This window comes from Mus caroli, unplaced genomic scaffold (assembly GCF_978045245.1).
Source record: "Mus caroli unplaced genomic scaffold, Mus_caroli_1 scaffold_9, whole genome shotgun sequence".
Classification (NCBI taxonomy): Eukaryota; Metazoa; Chordata; class Mammalia; order Rodentia; family Muridae; genus Mus; species Mus caroli.
The window spans coordinates 29129645-29151632 of NW_028227264.1; the positions used below are offsets into that span (position 1 = coordinate 29129645).

Consider the following 21988-nt stretch of genomic DNA (forward strand, 5'->3'; position numbering starts at 1 on the left):
ACAAGAAAACTTCCCTGACTTTTTACAAAGGCTTTTTTTACTTCAGCTTTGGGAAGGAGTATATCAGATTCATGAGCAAGAAAGGCAATAATTGAGTCTTTAGTCTTTGAAAATGCAAATGTTAATTGCAAGGAAGTAAACAGACCACTGTGAGGGCAAGGTCAGCATCAATAGATGAGTGGATTAGATATACAGCTGATGTTGGATCTCACTCACCTGATATGACTATAATAGGAGAAGCTGCCAAACACCCAAGATTTCAAATGTTTTAATTGTGCTGAGCGAGGTCATCTCAGAAAGGATTGCAGGAAAAACCAAAGTAATACCAAAAGGGGGTCTATTCCTTATGGAATATGTTAAATGTGTGCCAGAGGCGGACATTTAACTAGGGAATGTAGAGCAACAACAAACAAATGGGGCAACACTGTGCCAAAAAAACCTCTCGGAGGGGTGGGGGTGGGGGTGGGTTCTCTCAGGCCCCAATGCCAGACAGGGAGAGTTCTCTTCCTCAGGACAATTAAATGTCACTACCTCAAAAACAGATGTTCTGAGACTAGACAAGGCTAAGGCAAGGCTTTTTTTTTTTTTTTTTTTTTTTTAAGATTTATTTATTTATTATATGTAAGTACACTGTAGCTGTCTTCAGACACTCCAGAAGAGGGCGCAAGATCTCGTTACGGATGGTTGTGAGCCACCATGTGGTTGCTGGGATTTGAACTCTGGACCCTCGGAAGAGCAGTCGGGTGCTCTTACCCACTGAGCCATCTCACCAGCCCCAAGGCAAGGCTTTTAAAGGTGGTATAAAGATATATTGCTCTAACAAGTCTTACAAGATATTCATTCTGTCTAACGTGGGCTCCATGGGAATTTTGGGTTTGACAAGCTGCCTCTTATAAGCAGATATAGTACTTAAAGATGGGAAATTTCACCTGTGGTTCAGAACTAGAGAGGGAATATTAGTCACTGACTCCAAGTAGAGAGCAGTGATAATCACCTGCTATGAACAGGTATTAATTAATAGAAGTCTGTGGCTCCAGGTAGAGAGCATAACAGATAGATGTTATAATAGGTATTAATTAGATAGATGTCTGTGGCTCCTTGTAGAGAACACAACAAATAAAGGGTATAATAGATATTAGTGGAAGTTTTAATTAATTGCTTTAAAGATGGTATCAAGATATATTGCTCTAATAAGTCTTACAGGATACTCATATTCTGTCTAACGAGGGCTCCACAAGAATTTTGGGTTTAAATTCTGGTTTGACAAGCTGCCTCTTATAAGCAGGTATAGATAGAAGTGCGAATCAATTGTTTTCAAGATGGTATAATAAAGTCTGCAGGAGACTCATATTCTTTAATGTGGACTCCAAGGGAATTTGGGTTAAAATCCTGACATGACAAATTAGAAAGGTCTAAATAGGTTAAAATGTGTGTAATTTTGAGTATTGCTGTTGTGTTATTGTTCCTCTGGGACAGAAGGCAAGCTACAGATTTTCCTGGTTACCAGTTGAAGGATATGCTAATTTAAGGAAAGGGTTTGTCCTTGTATTTTTTGAAAAAGGTAATTAAGGTTGACACTTCCAGAGTCATATGGATCAGATTTGATAGAAGGAGACCCCCTGAAGAACTAGATTTCAGAGAATAAAACAAAAAGATTATTTGATGATATTGATGTTTTGTTTTGAGATTTATATATTACATAAATACACCCTTGGTGAATTTCATCATCAGACTTGCTGAACTGACCTGCCTGAACTCCTGATGTCTTGGGTTTTCATCCGGATCCAGTCAGGACACAGACATCCGAGACAATCATTGGTGTGGCCTTCTTAAGGCCAATGAATTCCCCCATTTTCCCTACCTTCCCTCCTCTCTTCAAAAATATCTCAATGCCCATATTCAGCTTGAAGAAGTTATGAAGAGTCTTTATCCCAGTTCCCTAGGCTTTGGGGCTGGGGGTGGTTATTATAGGTTGTGTTTGATAGTAAAAATTTTGAAGTGCAAGGCTTAGACCCAGACCTTCTATTGCTGTTATTAGAAACAGATCTGAGATGTTTAAGCCTGTGAGTTAAAGCCCAAATAGGAAATTCATGACTCTAAGATTGTTGTTAGGGTGTTTTCAGTTATTTTAGTCAGAAACGGCTGAGAGTAGGTAACAGAGAACAGACTAGATTACTTTACATAGATAGTTAGTTTTCAAAACCACCAGAAGTCCACAGAAGTGACATTTAATGTTATTTATTCACTTGTTGTTGCGACTAGTCTGCTCCTGACAGATTTCCCTGTCTTGGAGTCAAAGAAGAAACTGAGCATCTTTGTGTTACTCCAGTTGTGGCGAAACAGCCACTAAGCAAGAACTGCCTCATTTCATCTACAGATATATTACCGTCCAAAGAAAGGACACAATTACAGGCTAGGACAGCTTGATTTTGTGGAGGCAGAGTAGGCTAGTCCTTAGTATTCCTATTTCTCTAAGTCTGTCAGATGACCCTGGCCACTAGGCTGAAGACGGATGCTCCAACGTGTTGAAGTAAGGGACTGTCCAAGTGATCAGCGGTCTTTATACATTGACTAAGTTTTGGAAGCTGTGTTAGGCTTCCTATATATTTTCAGTTAATATCAGTCGTTCTTGGATTTCTAATGGGATTGGAAAACTACATAATCCCCCTAGTCAACCCAGGCTTTTTACTTTGAAAAGAACAGCTCTGGGAGAATGGTTTCCAGGTGGCATTCAATCTAAAGTCAAGCCATAGCCAGATGTAGAATTATGTCTTTTAAGTAAGGATAGATGACAGAGGTTCTGTTTAATTAACAAAGATTATGGACTGGGTATTAGGTCTCTTGTACTTTATAAATTACAAAACTGTAATAGTTATGTTCATTTATATCTAAAATAAAATAGTCTTTTAATTGGACAGAAAGTGGGAAGTGTTGTGGATAGCCCTGGGGCTAATTATATTTGATGTCAATTCCATTCTCCTGTGAGAGGCTACGAACAAGGAATGAGTCAGCACTCAGGTGATTTCCTCTAAACATTCTTTCCACCTTAATTTGTAAAATAAAGGAGAGCTGATTATTGGTCAGATAAAAGGGAAAGTGGAGCAGAAAGAGAGAAAAAAAAGGAGGTTTGAGAGAGAGAGAGAATGCAGAGGAGGAGGAAGAAGAAAAGTGGAGCAGAAGCACATGACTTGGAGAAACCACAAGTTCTAAGGGGTCTCTTAGATGGAGAAGATGATAGTGTAGTGGTAGATTTGCCCAATCTAGGCGCATAGCATGTATTCATATTAATTGTGTTGTGTTTTCATTGCCGGGGCATAATTGGGTTGGAGAGATTTACCGCAACATAGGACCAAGTGATTCTTATAAGAATAACATTTAATTGGGGCTGTCTTACAGGTCCAGAGATTTGGTCCATTATCATCAAGGTAGGAGCATGACAATATTCAGGCAAGCATGGTGCAGAAGGAGCTGAAAGTTCTACATCTTCATATGAAGGCTGCTAGCAGAATCCTGACTTTCAAGTAGCTACGATGAGGGTCTTAAAGCCCACACTCACCTACTCCAACAGGGCCATACTTTCTAATAGTGCCACTCCCTGGGCGAAGCATATACAAACCATCACAGGTACTAATTCTTTATTTCCAAATCAAATAGAAACCAAATTTGTAATTATTATAGGAGACTATTATGAAACATTGAATTCTGAGGACAGAACTAGAACAAAGCTCTGCCAAGGAAGACATCACTCAGTATCTGAGAAGACAAGTGTTGTTCTATCTGGGGCTTTAGGACTTCAGCTGAGGGGAATGGGTGACATGCTCTGTGCTAGTCCAGAGTCAGCAGAACAATGGCTCTGAGCTCTGTGTCTACCCACGGTCTGTGATACAGGTGCCTATTTTCATGTTACACATTCTTCAGTTGCTGCAATCAAGTAGATTGAATAGTGAGTATACTAAACATGGGATGAAGCTAGATATGAATGGGTTTTTACTTTCTCCTACTAGAAAAAGGTCATCAAAATCTCAATTTACATCTAAGATGTTGGATGATAAGATATAAAGGAGTAGTCCTTGATATAATTAATATTCTTGCTCAGATCTCTTAAGGAAGGAGATGAGCAACTTTATAAACAAGTGAATTCAAAATAGCATGTCTCTCACTCCTTTCAACCCTTGAATCTCTTCCAGTTGTTTGAAACAAACTTTGCAGGCAACATAAATATCCTAGAATGTCCTGAAATCCTTCAGCATTTAAAGAGAAACAACAGGGGGCAGCAACTATATTTTCCTCCTGGCCTGCCCTGTGAGGTCGGGGAAATTTTCTTCCTCTGATGTCATTATGTAGAAAGGAATTTGTTTTGGAAGCTGGAATGTTGAGAATTATACGGTATGGTGGTTATTATTTGTCTGTTTGTCTGCTTGTAGCTCCTACCGTTGCTGCTCTCGGTCCGTGTATGTGTAAAAGAAAAACTAAAAAAACAAACAAAAAAAAAAAACAAAAAAAAAAAAAAAACCTAAAACCCAGACTTTAAAACAGAGCTATCTGCAAGCACACCCTCTCACTCCCTTCATCTCAAAATTTCCTTTCCTTTCAAATGAATTGATTCTGCTTCTTAGATCCCCTGAGAAGATGCCCTTGCTATCAAATCCACAGGGGGAAAAAAAATTCTAACTGAAAGAAAACCCTATTTTGCAATTGCCCAGGAGTTGAAGAGGATCCCACATTTTAAATCTATGTCACAGAAAATGCAGTTTGTCTAGGGTATAAATAACCACCGGCATCTTTGGAGACAGGTCTGACGCTCTCACACATTTTCAGTATATTTTCTGGTTACAGTAAAGTACCAGTTTTGTCGCTTGCAAAAAAGAAACAGTTTGTTGATGACTAAGAGTATTGTTCATTTGTGGTTTTATTCTGGGAATTTTACTTCTTATATATCAAAGTGCAACATTTATATACTAAACACACTGTGAGAACCTCTTTACAATGTATTGTTATTGAAAGAAGGAAGCTTCCTTTTAGCTTCAGATTTATTCAGAAGCATCAAGATGTTTGTTGCCTTCCCCAGTACATCTGTAATAATTCTTTTTTGTATTTTAAATTTATATGAGTACACTATAGCTGTTTTCAGACATACCAGAAGAGGGCATCAGATCTCATTATGGATGGTTGTGAGCCACCATGTATTTACTGGGAATTGAACTCAGGACCTCTGGAAGAGCAGTCAGTACTCTTAGCCACTTAGCCATCTCTCCAGCCCCTGTAATAATTGTTAATTGAATGGATATATTTTAAGTAAATTACATTATACTTTGTAGGCATTTGATAGACTACAGCATGAAATGGCATGCTTGGAATCTCTACATTATACCTTCAGTTTTCCTGTGTTCTTAACTGTATCATAACTCAGTCAGTTTAGCAAGTGGCTTCCAAGAATAATTTTGAGAATTCCAAAACAGCTGTAATGGTGACCATCTGCATACATTGAGGTCTGTCTTTGAAAATACAGTGAATAGAGGAAGACTGCTGGGCTATACACACACAAATATGCACACATTCATTTAAGCACACACGAGAGAGAGAGAGAGAGAGAGAGAGAGAGAGAGAAAGAGAGAGAGAGAATTAAAAAACACTGACATTCTTAGATAAACAAATGGAACATTTAAACTATTTAAACTGACTATTCCTAGATCTAGTGGTAAAAATTCTGTACTATTTCTGTGAAGCACGTACTGGGTGATTTAACAGAATTTTTCATTGGGCAATAAGCTGATAACCTCAGCCATATTAGGAAGAATACTCTCAGAGGTCTCAGGGATACCAAATTACCTTTAGATTCTATGACCTAGGCCCTAAACAGATACAGAATGAATAGCGCAATTAACTTCTGCCCTTCAAAAGCTCTCTGAGTGTACGGACTACAAAGTGAGTTCACTATTGCAAGTTGATGCGCTGGCTGACTGTTCCACATGCCAACATGAGGGGATGGTTCAGAAAGTCACTAAAACCTCCGGTATAGACTCAAGCTGATTTCAAATCCAGGCTCTGACATTTTTAATTTAAATTCAAAAATGTTTTGAGAATTTCATACATTGTGACTGTATCTAAACCATTTGTACATCTCCCCCTTCCCACTCCTTTCCTGTCTGTCTTTCACAGCCTTTCAAAATTTTTGCATTATATATATATATATATATATATATATATATTCTACTGAGAGCTCATCTCTAGAGGAAAACTGATTCTCAGCCTCTCAACATCCATTGATTTCCTGTATTTCTTCAGCTAGGAGTAGGGCCCTGTGAAATTTCTTCATCCACATTGGCACACTCCAACACTTCTAAGTTTCTTGAGATGAGGACAGTTAAGGAACCATCCTGTAATTCTATATCCTTACCTAGAAAATGAAAGCAGTATTACCATCCCTGTAAGTTGAATATGCTTTTTGTTGAGATTTGGTCTGTTGCTATATATTTTAATATTAAATGCAGGCCCCCAAGACCAAGTTGCTTCAGAGATGAGTCTGCCACATAGACTCAAGTGATGCTATGTAACCTTGCTCCCAAGTTATTTCTGATTGGTGACTAAAGATGCCTACAGCCTATTGCTGGGCAGAATTGAGATAGGCTTGTTGTTACAGGCCTTGATTTCAGAGTAGACCATGAGGAAAAAAAAGAAGGTGGAAAGAGAAGAAAGATGCCATGAGTTAGGAGTCAAGAAAGCATGGCCAAAGAGTTGGAGTTAAGAGCAGCTCAGATTAGACATAGTAAGTAAAACTCGGGGTTATTGATAAGAAAGCAGATTCTAATAGCATAGTGGGTAGATATCTGTCCAGCATTAGTGCTAATTAAGGTTTATTGTAAATAATAAAAGTTGTGTATCTTTTATCCAGGAACTGAATGATCAAAGACAGGATAGAAGCCTCAGATTGAGATTAAATATTTTCTACAATGTTTTAATAACACAATGGCTCATCTTCAGTGTGTACATTGCAGAACTGGGCATAACAAGTCTAAAATATTATTAGCTTCAGTGTGAATTAGTTCTAAAAATTCCATTGGGATGGAAATAAGCTATCTTTTTGCTCTATGAACTATTACTCATGATGATGAATTCTTAACTCTGCTACCTCTCATTTCTATAAGCTTTGGAGCCTGCTTGAATCCATACTGAGAGACAGTGGCGTGCCCTAGGAAAGCACATGTTCAGCAGAACTGGAATTAATTTTGTCTTTTTTACTTCATTTCTGACCTCAGTTTTCCTGTATGTAAATGAGTTAAAAGTAAATATCCCTACCTTACAGTGCTACTACACATTTCCATAAAATACTGAATGCATAGTCAGGTCTTGGCATGGGAGGGAGGCAACAACGAACATTTACACAGTGCTTACCACGTACAGAGCACCACTCAAACGCCTCGTATAAGTTAACTCACTGAAGCTTCGTCAGATCCCTAGCACGTTAGACCTATTATATTTAGTCCACATGTGAAGAAACTGAGGCCAAGAGAAACCAGTACCTCACCAGAATTAGCTGAATTTTAAGCTTAGGGTGGTAGAATTAAAATTTGGACAGGTTTTCTTGATTCCAGGATCATAACCACTACAAATGCCCCAATGCCTACTGGAGCCAAGGGTTTGCCATATGTGTTATTACTAGCACGATCAATACATATTTTATGGAATATTTACTTAACCAAATTAATATTTTTTCTGTTTAAATGAGCAAGTTTCTACTTTATTTTTTTAATTGGATATTTTATTTGTTTACATTTCAAATGTTATCCTCTTTCCCAGTTTCCCCTCTGCAAACCCCCTCTCCCATACACCCTTTACCCTGCTTCTATGAGGGTGCTCTCCTACCTACCCACCTGCCCCCACCTCACTGCCCTAGCATTCCTCTACACTGGGGCATCAAGCCTTCACAGGACCAAGGGCTTCCACTCCCATTGATGCCAGATAAGGCCCCTGCAGCTCCTTAGTCCTTCCCCTAACTCCTCCATTGGGGTCCCTGTGCTCAGTCTGATGGTTGGCTGCGAGCATCTGCATCTCTATTGGACAGGATCTGGCCAAGCTTCTCATAACCAAATCAATATTTTCTGAAATGCTTATTATCATTAGCTGCTATAGAATGCTTAGCTTATCTGCCAAAATGAACTCTCTGTTTATAGGGTTTTTTTGAAGAAATTTGTAAGTGTTTATTCAGAATATTAAGAAACTAAGTAAATGTTATGGAGAACAATTTAAGATGGGTTGCATCTGTCTACAGGATCTGTATTATCATGTTCTGATGAATTGTGTTTGAATTGCAACAAGAATATACAATATGACCATATACATATATGAGATGGTTTAGCAGTAAAAGTACTTGCTACCAGGCCTGGTGAACTGAGTTGGATGTCTAGAATCTACATAGTAGGAGTACTAATTCCCAGAGATTGTCTTCTGACCTCCACAGGCATACTGTACAGTATATGCACCCCCCAACAGTAAATAATTAAATTTATTTACAAAATTTAACAGTTAAATTCCATTGTTCTAAACTTACAATTTTATTGCCTGAAATGAAAGTTTTGAATAAAAAGTTAAATTTCTCCTAATAAAATCTAATCATATAGACGCCTTTTGTTATTTATCAGGGAAGGAAGAAATCACTCTATAATAAAATGGCACAGTTGTTTACAAAGCAAATCCTCACGCATTGGGGAACTAGATCATTGACTACTGGATAAAGGTTCTTGCCAGCAAGTCTCATGACCTGAATTCAGCCCCTGGGGATCACATGGTCAAAGGAGTGAACCAGCTCCTGAAAGCTGTCCTCTGACTGATACATGCACTCACACACACATAAGATAAATGAATGCTATAAAAAAGTTTTTACTCACGTTCTGTACAGTAAAAACTATACAACTGTGTATATGTCACAGATCATCATCATTCCTGGACTCATTTTTTGTTCATATCCTTCTTTATTTCCTTTCATTCGTTTCTAATTTATACTGACCCATTGTGTTTTATCTATATCCATATAAACTGTTGTTGTAAGTCCTTCCTGACACAAGAGTCTTGAGTAAGTCAATAAAACACTGTTGTCTTAATAGGATTTGGAAACAGGTAGGAATGATCCAGTATTTATTATTTCATGTCATTCATGGACTTTTAGCATTCTCCTGGGTTAAGTGTTCAACTGAAACTGTAGTAGACCGAATAATTCTAAACTCAAAAACCTGCAAATATTAATGAATATGAAAAGTTATCATTACAAATGTGGCTAATTTGAGGCTCTTGAGCTGTGTAATTTAGCCAGGTTTAGCCAGGTGAGCCCTTACTGCCAGTGCAAATTTTTATAAGAAACAGGCAGAGACCACAGTTAGAATGGGGGACATGCTGCACCTGTGTCCTCAGAAGCAGAGATCGGTATCTCTACCAGACAAGACTTCTTCGGACACCTGAAGCCAGCAGAGGTAAGGCACGGATTCACAAACATGCCCTGTTGACTCAGTCACTATGTCTCTCTGGTCTATAGAATTGTATTGGCTTCAGCTGCAATGTTTGCAGCAATTTGTAAGCCATAGGAAGCTAAAGCCACTAGTAATTTGATATGCAAAGGTTAAACAACAGCAAGGTTTTCCTTTTAGCAAAAACAAAAACACCCAAAACAAACAAATAAAAAATAACAGTAAATAACAAAAGACAAAAGCAAACATAAAACACCCTGAGAAACATAACAATGAGTTTATTTTAATTACGAGAAATAAAACATCAAAAAACAGTTGACTGGGATCAGGAACTTTCATTTTTAAATGGCTGCTGCATATTTCAGGAGCATGCTACATTCCTAACCAAATTGCTTACTGCAGGTGTTTCTCAATTTAAGTAAGAAGTTATGCATATATATATATATATATATACACACATATATATATACATATATATATATACACACATATATATACATATATATACACACATATATATATACATATATATATCATAAACTGAAAATGCTATAGCATGAGAAGAGTCTGAAGCAATTTTAACTATTAAACATCAGAGCTTAGCACCATTGCTCCTTTAGTTAGGTCATTGCTCAGCTGTTTCACATATCACCAAGTGGTTGACTAGAAACTGTAGCTGGCTGCCATAATCTAGCATCAAAATACTTTGGGCCAGTTAGCACTCCTTGCTATGACAAAATACTTGAGGAAACGACTTGCTGCATGAAAATATTATTCAGGTTTGTGGTTTCCATAACTTTGGCCCAGCTTACTCTGTTGCTGTTGGGCTGTAATGGGCAGTTTCAGCAGTTTCAGCTCTAACCACAGCTAGAGCTCCTGTGGAACATAGTTGCTTCCTTCATTGCAAGCAGTAAACAGAGCAGGATCCTATTCAATGGCAAAGTCTCAAGGACCCATGTCCTTATCTGGGTCCCACTTCCCACCCACTCCCAGTACTGTCATCAAATTACAAAACCATCCACAGATTAACACTTTGATAAGGGTCCAGTCCTCAGGACTGAACCACCTCTCAAATGATTGCAGTCACCATAGAGAAATGAAGCATTCCATATACAAGACTACAGGGAGATAATTCATAACAAAACCATAATAAATACTATACTGAATCACAAGTCTGAGAAAAAAATTAAACTTGTGATACAGTACTGAATGCCCATCTCTTTCACACTATTGTAAGATTGAAACCCCTTCACCAGGAACATGTGAAGGACAACTTCTCCGGGCCAACGAAAAGCAGCTAGCAGTGCTGGCCTCCTGTGGGTTGAAAACTCCACAGTGCTGTTTAAGAGCCCCTTCTCACAAACTCACCCACTCATAATCCCCCTGTCCCCATCCTGCCAAACTCCTTAGGGTGTCTTCTTGTTTTGCTGGAAATAATTTAGTATTTTCACAAAGCAAATGAAAGCGTTTGGAGAATTTCACTTTCGGGAGGCCTTTCAAAGACCTGCTTCTGCATTTCTGAGCTACTTGGATAACCCATATCTAAGCCCCGTAGTGCAACAAGGGGCCTCTAGTAACAAGATGCAGGCCTAATCTTGTACACATTTGGTTTCCTTTAGATTTAGAGGCAGAAAGAGAGGAGATAGAGAACCATCTCCAGTTCAGAAAACTGTAAAGTAAACCACAGGTAGAAGCTTACACCTTGGACATCACAGGACTATTTTAGAATCTAAGAGCAAATGCCCATTTAGGGTTCAATCCAGTTCCATCCAGCCGTGAGGGCACAGGGGAGAGTGTTGCAGGGCAGCTGGAGAGGCAGTTAAGACTTTTTATCTTTCCAGTTAAGAGTTTTATCTTTCCAGGGTCTGAGTGGGATGGGCGCTCACAGTACCAACTTAGCTACTCAATGTCTGTTTATCCATAAACAGAATCTAGCTTCTGTCTCATCTCCTCTGCAAAATGGAAAAGACAGCTTAACTTACCTCCTTGGGCACTACCATGATGTCCATCAATTCATATAAAGCATTGAGAATAGAGACAGAGAGAAAATAAACAGACTAAGCTACTTTGACTATTGATAACGGTCCTAAAGTCTATGATTCTCTCATTGTAGTATGCAACTCACTCTCCTGTCAGTAACATGTGGTGGTTTTACATCTTAGTTGATAAAGTAAGTGCCACATTAATAAAACCATCTCATCCTCTGCTGTGCATTTCATGAAATAGAAATCAAGTCTGGTTTTGCTGTCCCTAATGCTCTGTCTAGAAGACGAAAGCACTCAAATATTTGCTCAAAGATAAAGCAAGCTAGATACATGGGTTTTTAGTCTTCAGGAGCCTTTAGAATTCAGGTGGGTGCTTTTTAGCTATTATAATTCTTTTCCTACCTCAGTGGATAATAGAATTATGTGGCTAGCTTTCAAGTATTCTCATGCTCAGGCCCCAGAGATTCCAAAATGACGGCTATGGGATCAGCCCAGTCCACTTAACTCCATATCCATGGGGGTCTTCAAACTTGGACATAATTAAGTACAGATAAATAATACTTGAAAAAAAACTATCTGAATGTGTACCGACTTTTCTCCATTGTCATTATTTTCTTTAAAAATACAATATAATTATTCTCATGACAGTTTAATAAATGATCCAAAGACTATTGAAAGTGTACTGGATATGTATAAGAGGTCCTAGGCAGATATACAACACACTTGAGATCCTTGGGTTTTGATATATTTTTTCAAGTAAGTAGTGTGTGTGTGTGTGTGTGTGTGTGTGTGTGTTACCCAAAGAGACCAGAAGAGGACATCCAATCCACTAGAGCTGGAATTACTGGCAGTTGTGTAGAAGACCAAACTTAGGTCCTTTGCAAGAGCTGTACAGGCTCTTAAGCACTGAGCTCTCTCTCCAGCAAAGATTTTGGTGTCTTTTTAAGGGTCCTGGTGTCAATTCTCTATCAATACTTAGAAATAACTGCATCTAGTCTGAAAGTCAGGTCAGAAAACTCCAGTGTTGTCAGTATCTGCTTCAGTTCAGACACAAAGGCATCTGCTGGACCTCTACTTTTGAATCTGACCAGCAACCAAGGCTCTCTGCTTGCTGAAGGTCAGCAGGAACTCCCCCTGAGGGCCATCTGTAAGCTTTTGTTACATGTAGATTTTCTCAAAGAACTCTGCTCTATCAATTTAGCCACACACACACTCCTCATCTTCAGTATCCGGGCAGTTTCCTCATCCTCCACAGACTCCCTCTCGCCTCCAATCCATGTTTGACCACGTGGCCTGCCTCAATGAAGAATTTTCTTAGTCCAGAAGGGTTTTGCAGAATCCCTCTTAGGAAGTCTTCCTAATGCTTCTCTGAGTGACCCTGCATCCACTGACCCCCACACTGCCCACACATCTATCTAGACTTGTTCACGATTTGGGTTTTGGGGGTTGAGCCTAACTCCAGGGTCTGGGACTGCTTAGTTAATTGCACTCTCCTTTCCTATTAAGCTGCAGCTTCCAGGCGGGACCTTGGCTGATGCGACCAAAGAGAAGTACGGTTCATGTTGTTCAGACTATTGTGATCCTGGCAGCAAACCAACTGAGTGACTCTAGTCCTACACACTGCCCAAACTGCCCTCATTCGAGCTGCTTTTGCCCCTAGAACGAATGAGGTCGTGAATCTTCTTCATTTGAAGAAGAAGAAAAAAAGCATTATGTATTTAAAAAGGCACCACAAAATTCCTCAGTGCGAAGAAAGATGGTCATGATGGCATTAATGCAACCCATTCCTTCTGAGTGCTGCTTCCAAAGTGAATTTCCTAGAGCTTTCGTCCTCCCTGTCCCTCACTCCACATAAGACCATCTCTGATCCTTTCTAAGATCCCTTTACTCTTATTCTTGAATGATCCTAGAATTCTCTGGATTCCTCCAGCGGACACCCTGAGCACGGAGAGCAGGTGACCAACCCTCAATTAAGGCAGGCACTGGGTGCGGCTTGGGGGGTGAGGTGGGGTGGGGTGGGAGAGCGACTCTTCCCAGAACACGGAAAAACTGGGATAGGGTTATCAATCTGGATGTCGGGGGCGGGGTTGGGGGTTGGGGGAAATGTGAAGCTCTCTTGCCTTTGAAGGCCAATCCTCCCACGCTGCAGCCCTCGAATAGCAGGGACACTGAGTCTCCACAAAACCGCCACCTCTCGGGTCCGCGTCACCCCCGCCCGCATTTGTGAACTGCAGGAGGTGAGCCCCAAGGCCGGAGTCCAGAGGATCCGGCTCTCCTCACGCCTCCCCGGGGAGAACAGCGCAGGCATCCGAAGCCTGCACAACAGGTCCTTTGAACACCTTCCAGGATGAGGAAGTATGGCCCACTGACTGCTGGAAGGGATAGTGCAAACAAGGACACAATCCCTGCAGACCCGCTACTCTGTTTTCAGTCCTCAGCTCTTCCCTGGTCCCCAGCCCCACCGCAAAATCTGAGTTAGGCAAAGGATCCCGAAGGCGCGCGTAGGCGCAGAGTTCCGTCTGCGTAGGATGTCCCTGTCTGTCCCGGAGTAAAGTTAGGTACTGAAGGAAGATAGTCTCTCTGTACGTCTGAGGACCAGACCTCGGGGACGACCGGCGACCACCCACCTTGTGCCTGCGCCTCCATGGTGTTCGGCTTGGAGCTGAGCACGGCGGGGAACACGCGGACTCCTCGCAGAGCAGCAGACGGTAGCGGTTCCCGAGCTCGGAAGACAGCTAGCCCCGCCGCCCGTGCCCTCTCCGGGCGCGCGTGTCGCGAGCATTCGTGGAGGGGGCGGGGGACTGCCGGCGGCCACCACTGGCCGCTGCTGGTTACCTCCGCCCCTTCCAATCCACCTAGGCTACACAGAGCAACCGAGAACGCCAGGTCGGGCGCCACCTGCGGGCCGCTCTGCGCACCCAGTGGGAGGCTTCCCCTCCAGCACACAAACGCCCAGACAACCAACAACATAGCCCAGAAGCCTACAACACAAGAGACAAATGCCTTGGCAGGAAGGAGATAGGGAGCCTAGGGGTACAATGCTGAGCCATTGGTCCTGGTGGAGACAGTCGGGTTAGGTTCCTGGGCGCCCCAGTACCATATTTTTTTTTGTCAACTGACCATTATATAACTTTGTTTTATATGCCCGTTTATAGAACCCTTTCTTAATGTAATTGGCTCATTTAACATTGAGCATACAGTGCTCGGACCAAAACACAGTTTATTAAGGTTATGTAATGTGTATACTTCCTCTATAAAGTTCATTACACTATATTGCATTTAGGGAGTTGGGCATGAATCTAGTTTGAAACGAAACTAGACAGTGCTGGCGTGGGGGTAGGGGCTGCAATATTTTGAGATTTTTGTTTACTCCAAAGGGCAGAAGAAAAGCTGAGTTTGGTGTTACAAGCAAATCCGAGTGAAAAGTGACATAGGAACATGGAGCCTAAGACACATTAATAGGACATGTGCCTTGTTATCCCGAGCCTGTAGGCTGTGCCACTGGATTGGTGTAGGAGTCCTTTTCGGAGAAGACTAAAACTTCAGTCCTGTGACAAGGCTTGTCTGCTGGTGTAACTGGAAAGCCAACAGTATGAATGGGCGCTCACACGTCACCCCCGCCAGTCTCTACGTACTTCCTTTTCCTCAGCATCTCACAAACTTCATGAAACACAGTCTAGCATTTTCTTAAGCTTGGTGTTACATAATTTGCATTTTTGTGTGAAAGGGTGTCATTCTCTTTCTCTATAAAATAGATGGGGGAGTCTGGTGAGATTGAAGGTGTTTATTATATTAAATCTCCTGTAATTTCTGCCAAAGAGCCTCAAGTAGATTTACAGCTCAGGATAGATAGCGATTAATCAATCAAAAAGTCATATTTTCACCACATCCAAGTTACTCTCAAAGTTACAGGCTAAAATACAAAAATGGGTGTCCTTTCCCTTGAAAGAAAGAATACTGGTGGTTTTGTGGCATGTACACAAACATGTCAGTGGTTTGGGTTAGGTGGTTTGTCTATTTGTTTTTCTCAGTTTTGTGTTGAAGATCTCATAGGTATGTAATCATTTTCATGATATTTACCCTATAATGACTTTTAGTGAAAGTTACCAGGCAGGTACAAAGTGGCTACTGGATGATGAAATCACTTTTAGAGTCTATTCAGGTTTTCTGGTCTTCTTAATCCTAGAAATTAAACACCAAGTCACAACAGTTGGCTCTCAGCTGTTAAAAGCTAAAAATAGCTCCTGACTTTTCGACTTAGGCCACCTACTTTCATCTGGCTCATTTCTGATTGTTAAAATTTTAAGCTACTGCCCCTTTAACATTTTGACCATTTTTTTTTTTATATAATCATAAGACTTGGACATTCTTTCTTTGCCATAGGGATTTGGCTAGATTCCAAGGCTATAAGTGAAGGACACAAGTCTCCCTTTCAAGGGGTTCATGATCTATTGAATAGGAAGGATAAACAGATCCTTCATGAGTCAGCGAAGGTACTGAGAGCTGTGCAAGGCAAAGTCAGAATACCTGAGTTCACCACCAAAGACCCCTCAAGTCAGACCCTGGTGAGGAAATTTGTTTTATGTCATCTAAATCTTGAAGGATGACAAAGTAGCTAGGCATGTATCCACTACTTTTTACTGTCACTGTAGTCAGATACCAGACATGAAGCGACTTAGGGGAGAAGAGCCCAATTTTGTCTCAAGGTATGAGGGGTCACAGTGGGTGGTGGCAGAGACAGTATGCCAGTGGTTGTGTATATGGCTGTATCAGGAAAGTTTGAGGTTGCTTGCTTACACTTCAGCAGACTAGGAAGAGAGGAGAGGGACTGGGTGGAAGGAAGGAGAAAGAGGAAGAGAGAGGGGAAAAGAGGAAGAAAAAGACAGAGAAGGAGGGAGGAAAGAAAACAAAGACAGAGAGGGAAGAATGGGAGAGGGAAAGGAGGAAAGGAGAAGGGGAGGGGAGGGAAGAAAACAGAAAGGAAGAGAGGGAGTGGAGGAGAGGGAGAATGAGGAAAGGAGAAAGAGAGAAGGAGAGACAGACAGACAGACAGACAGATAGATGTGGCTTGGCTGTACTCCACAAGACCTCCCTTCCTCATTCCTTTCCTGCAGTGTGAGCTTGTCCTCTCAAATCAGCCATATTAGCTAGAGACTAAGAGTTCAGACACATGAAATTCTGTTTTTTTTTTAAAAAAGATTTCTTTATTTTATGAATATGAGTACAGTGTTGCTGTCTTCATACACACACCAGAAAAGGGCATCAGATCCTATTACAGATGTTGGTGAGCCACCATGTAGTGCTCGTAACCATTGAGTTTTATCTTCAAACCAAAGCACAGCCATGCTGTGGCTTAGCTGAGAGAACGTGATTCCAGGCAATGCCTAAGAGGCTCACAGATGTAATCCTTCCTTTTCCTTTTCACGTGCAATAATGGAATCCTTCTTGAAAGTTTAAGCAAACAAGTCTTTTTAGTGGCCATACCTGGAACACAACCCACAGACATGAGATTGAGTCAATGAATTCTTGCCCTCTCTGTGAGGCTCATTCTGAAGAGGTGATGGTGTAGTGGATAACATCTATAGCCAAGAGAAGGTGAGCTGGCCTGAAGAAGCTCTAGACCTTCGATAATGCACAGTGCCAAAGGTGCTCATGAGATGTGGGCAGTGAATACAAATAAGATGAAAGACTGGAAAGGACTAGCAAACAAAACAAAAACTGTTGCTCTTCCTCACGATCCTAGCTAGATGCAGAACTCAAACTTTGGTGTACCCACTCTGAAAACTGCCAGCTGTACAGCTAAGGTAAGTTTCTTAGTCTGGTGGTACCTAGCTTTCTCAATTTTGTGGTATTCACTGATGTGTTTGTTCTCATCCTCCTGGCCCATTCGCATTGGCTCCCAGTGTGCTGAACATAAGGACCAAATGAGAGGCTTTGTGTCATTTCTGCCACTATGCTCATATTACAGATAATCTAATTTAATTTATACTTTGAAAGCTATCTAGGTAATATTGATATTCTCCTAAGACTGAGAATGGCTGTTAGCTATTATCCACAGCAAAGATGAAAGGCACTGATTCTCCAGCTTAAATTAAAAAGTAGTCATTCAGGTAGATAGATGTAGGGAGAGAGGAATGTGAGAAGAGCAAGTATTTATACCCCTAAATGCAGAAGAATTGGACAGGGCATAGAAACTGGAGGAGGCAGAGATTCAAGAAGAAGCAGAAATGAGTCTGTCTGTGTGTCCCACCATCTGTCCTAGAGAAGGCTTGGACCTGACAGTACTTTTTTTTTTTTTAAATATATTTTTTATTAGGTATTTTCCTCATTTACATTTCCAATGCTATCCCAAAAGTCCCCCATACCCTCCCCCACACTCCCCTACCCATCCACTCCCACTTTTTGGCCCTGGCATTCCCCTGTCCTGGGGCATATAAAGTTTGCAAGTCCAATGGGCCTCTCTTTCCAGTGATGGCCGACTAGGCCATCTTTTGATACATATGCAGCTAGAGTCAAGAGCTCCAGGGTACTGGTTAGTTCATAATGTTGTTTCACCTATAGGGTTGCAGATCCCTTTAGCTCCTTAGGTACTTTCTCTAGCTCCTCCATTGGGGGCCCTGAGATCCATCCACTAGCTGACTGTGAGCATCTACTTCTGTGTTTGCTAGGCCCTGGCCTAGTCTCACAAGAAACAGCTATATCTGGGTTCTTTCAGCAAAATCTTGCTAGTGTATGCAATGGTGTCAGCGTTTGGAAGCTGATTATGGGATGGATCCCCGGATATGGCAGTCTCTAGATGGTCCATGCTTTCATCATAGTTCCAAACTTTGTCTCTGTAACTCCTTCCATGGGTGTTTTGTTCCCAATTCTAAGAAGGGGCAAAGTGTCCACACTTTGGTCTTCGTTCTTCTTGAGTTTCATGCGTTTAGCAAATTGTATCTTATATCTTGGCTATCCTAAGTTTCTGGGCTAATATCCACTTATCAGTGAGTGCATATTATGTAAGTTCCTTTGTGATTGGGTTACCTCACTCAGGATGATGCCCTCCAGGTCCATCCATTTGGCTAGGAATTTCATAAATTCATTCTTTTTAATAGCTGAGTAGTACTCCATTGTGTAAATGTACCACATTTTTCTGTATCCATTCCTCTGTTGAGGGGCATCTGGGTTCTTTCCAGCTTCTGGCTATTATAAATAAGGCTGCAATGAACATAGTGGAGCATGTGTCCTTCTTACCGGTAGGAAAATCTTCTGGATATATGCCCAGGAGAGGTATTGCGGGATCCTTGGTAGTACTATGTCCAATTTTCTGAGGAACCGCCAGACTGATTTCCAGAGTGGTTGTACAAGTTTGCAATCCCACCAACAATGGAGGAGTGTTCCTCTTTCTCCACATCCTCACCAGCATCTGCTGTGACCTGAATTTTTGATCTTAGCCATTCTGACTGGTGTGAGGTGGAACCTCAGGGTTGTTTTGATTTGCATTTCCCTGATGATTAAGGATGTTGAACATTTTTTCAGGACCTGACAGTTCTATTGCAGGCTTTCACTCCATTTTTAGTCATGGACAGAGTGTTTGTGTGTGTGTATGTGTGATGTATTTGTGTATCTATACATTTTCAAACCTTTTAAGCAGTGTGAAAAAACAACTGGGACTTTCCTTGAGCACCATTTGGGGTGTGAAGTTAGAGGGAGAGAGACCCTGCTAGAAGCCAAGGACACCCCGAGGGGGCTGGTGAAAAGTGGCTGGAGAGCCACAGAATATCTCAGGGAGACAAGAGATGCTGTACAAAGGAAAAGGTAATTAGTGTCTAGATTGCTTTACCTCCCTGCCTTGTGCTGTACTGGGAAGGGCAAAAGGAATTGGGGAGAGATCACATGAATTCCTGAGGAGGGGCCATCATTGTTTTGTTATTATTATTTTTTTTTCTATTCCTGAAAATCTTCCAGTTCTGGGAAGGATGAAATTAGAAGTTGATCTACACAGTTATTTGTGGAAGCCATGGAAGATGTAGCCTTGGCTCTGCTAGGACCACCAAAATAGAAAACCAAGAGGAGAAATAAACACCAGCTGAGTAGAGCAAAGGCTATGAGCTTAGGGCCCACCAGGGTGAGTAAATAGGCTTTATCAGTATCATTATGCCAAACATGGATCTGCTTGGGGCTTCCCTTCCTTCCATGCCCACCCTGTCCATATGGCCAAAAAGAGCTGTTGTTACCTAGAAGAAAGACCTGAAAATCAAATTATCTTTTACTTCATGACCCTCTAACATATACACACAAGCACACACACACACACACACACACATACATACACACACACACACACACACACACACAGAGAGAAAGAGAGAGAGAGAGAGAGAGAGAGAGAGAGAATATTTTCTGTAAGACCCTAGAGAGATTCGCTTTGAGATAGACACCTAAATCATGTAAAAGATACCCCAACATAAATGTAATGGCCCTAAACTGCAATGTTAGATTGTACAATGAGTCTGTACCAACTACCTAAAAGGCAAGCACTATTGAGCAATTGAGAGAATTATTATCACAGAAACACAATCATTTCATGATATCTATCTCTCACAAAACTGAGTCCTTAACCAAGTACTTTATATAAAATGTTTTACCCAACCCTCAGTGAGTGAATCAGTCTTGTTTTTCTCTAAATCGCAGAAGTATCTCTAGACATATTCACTAATCCATAAAGTATACATACATGTCCAGACAATTCAGAGAATAAAGCATTTCCTTGCTCAATAAAGCAAGAGTATTTAATTGTACTCTCAGGATCATAAATACCAATGGTTTAACCACTAAGACTTTACACAATATAATCACTTTTAAAGTAATGTCTTAGTTAGGTTTTTACTGCTGTGAACAGACACCATGACCAAGTAACTCTTAAAAGAACAACATTTAATTGGGACTACCTTACAGGTTCAGTGGTTCAGTCCATTATCATTAAGGCAGGCATCCAGGCAGGCATGGCTCAGGAGGAACTGAGAGTTCTACATCTTAATCTGAAGGATGCTAGAATACTCGTTTCCTGCTACATCCACTCCAGTAATGACTCGCTTGGCAGGCCTAAAAGCCTAGAAGCAGTCCTGAGGCAAAGAGTTTCACGGAAACTTAGCCTCATGGAACCTTGGCATTCCCATAGCTAGAATGTCCCAGATTTGTCCTGCGATATTGTGGAGGGTCTTGCATGCTTTCTTACAGTATTTTACTTGATAAGAGTTAGAAATCTCAGGGCAGGCTTAGCAAAAGTATACCTAGAATATTCATTACATCCAGGTATAGCAGACTATATTGTATATTGAAGAAAGTTGGTGAATTCTTCTGACAAATGGAAATTCCCAACAGATACTTAAAAGAACAGCCAAGTTACTCTCATATGCAAGTATTTACCAAGGCCTAGGAAAAAGGGGGGTTGTGGTATTGCATTATTCATGATAAGGTCTGCTAGAGCAGAACCCCCTGATGCTAGCTTTCACAAGGCTGAATGGAGTAGCATAAATTGTGACTAGGGTGTGAAATCCTTACCTGACATTAGCTGATTCTAGGCAGGACTGTTTTATTTTTACTGTAAACATTAACTGGTTCCTGTCAGCCCTTTGTAGGCATTCCTCTGTTTTGTGCCAGATACTTCAATGTACCTTGCCTGCTGTGACACCCTACTCCTTTATTTTCTGTATTATATAAGACTGGTGTTCGCTTTGTGAAAAATTACATCCAGATACAGCACTCCCTTGTGTCTGTGTCCATTTGTTATTTCTCAACAACTCCATGCCCACATGCTGAAAACCCTAATTTCCGACAGGGGGACAACTGAGCTGGGTCCCTGGCAGTTTTCAGACAGTATTAAAGCCCACACTCACAATGACACACCTATTCCAACAGGGCCACACCTTCTAATTGTGCCACTCTCTTGGCTGAGCATATACAAACCATCACAACTGAAGTCTGTTAAAAAAAAAAAAGAAAAAGAAAACATAAATGCAGTCTTTAAAATACATTGGCTTTTAAAAGTTTTAATGTGTGCACCTCACACAATAATACTGGGAGACTTCAACAACCCACTTTCCTCATTGGACAGATCCTGGAAACAGAAACTAAACAGACACAGTGAAACTAACAAAAGTTATAAAACAAATGGATTTAACAGATATCTATAGAACATTTTATCCTAAAACAAAAGGCTATACCTTCTTCTCAGCACCTCATGGTACCTTCTCCAAAACTGACTATGTAATCGGTCACAAAACAGGCCTCAACAAATATAAAAATATTAAAATAACCCCATGAATCCTATCAGATCACCACGGAATAAGGCTGATCTTCAATAACAACATAAATAATAGAAAGCCCACATACATATGGAAGTTGAACAACACTCTCCTCAATGATAACTTGGTCAATGAAGAAATAATGAAAGAAATTAAAGGCTTTTTAGAGTTTAATGAAAATGAAGCCACAATATACTAAACTTATGGGACACAATGAAATCAGTTCTAAGAGGAAAACTCATAGCTCTGAGTGCCT

At 40.8% G+C, this 21988-nt stretch overlaps 1 protein-coding gene across 3 annotated transcripts in view; it reads right to left on the reverse strand.

Annotated features, from left to right (window-relative positions):
- The window catches only part of Tpd52l1 (TPD52 like 1), a 97292-nt gene extending 83000 nt beyond the window's left edge, over positions 1 to 14292 (reverse strand). For all 3 annotated transcript variants that reach the window (XM_021174187.3, XM_021174186.3, XM_021174185.3), the window contains exon 1: positions 14071 to 14292. In XM_021174187.3, coding sequence (XP_021029846.1) covers positions 14071 to 14089 — 19 coding nt within the window. In that variant the 5' untranslated portion in view covers positions 14090 to 14292. The remainder of the gene's footprint in view (positions 1 to 14070) is intronic.
- Positions 14293 to 21988: the final 7696 nt, after the last annotated feature.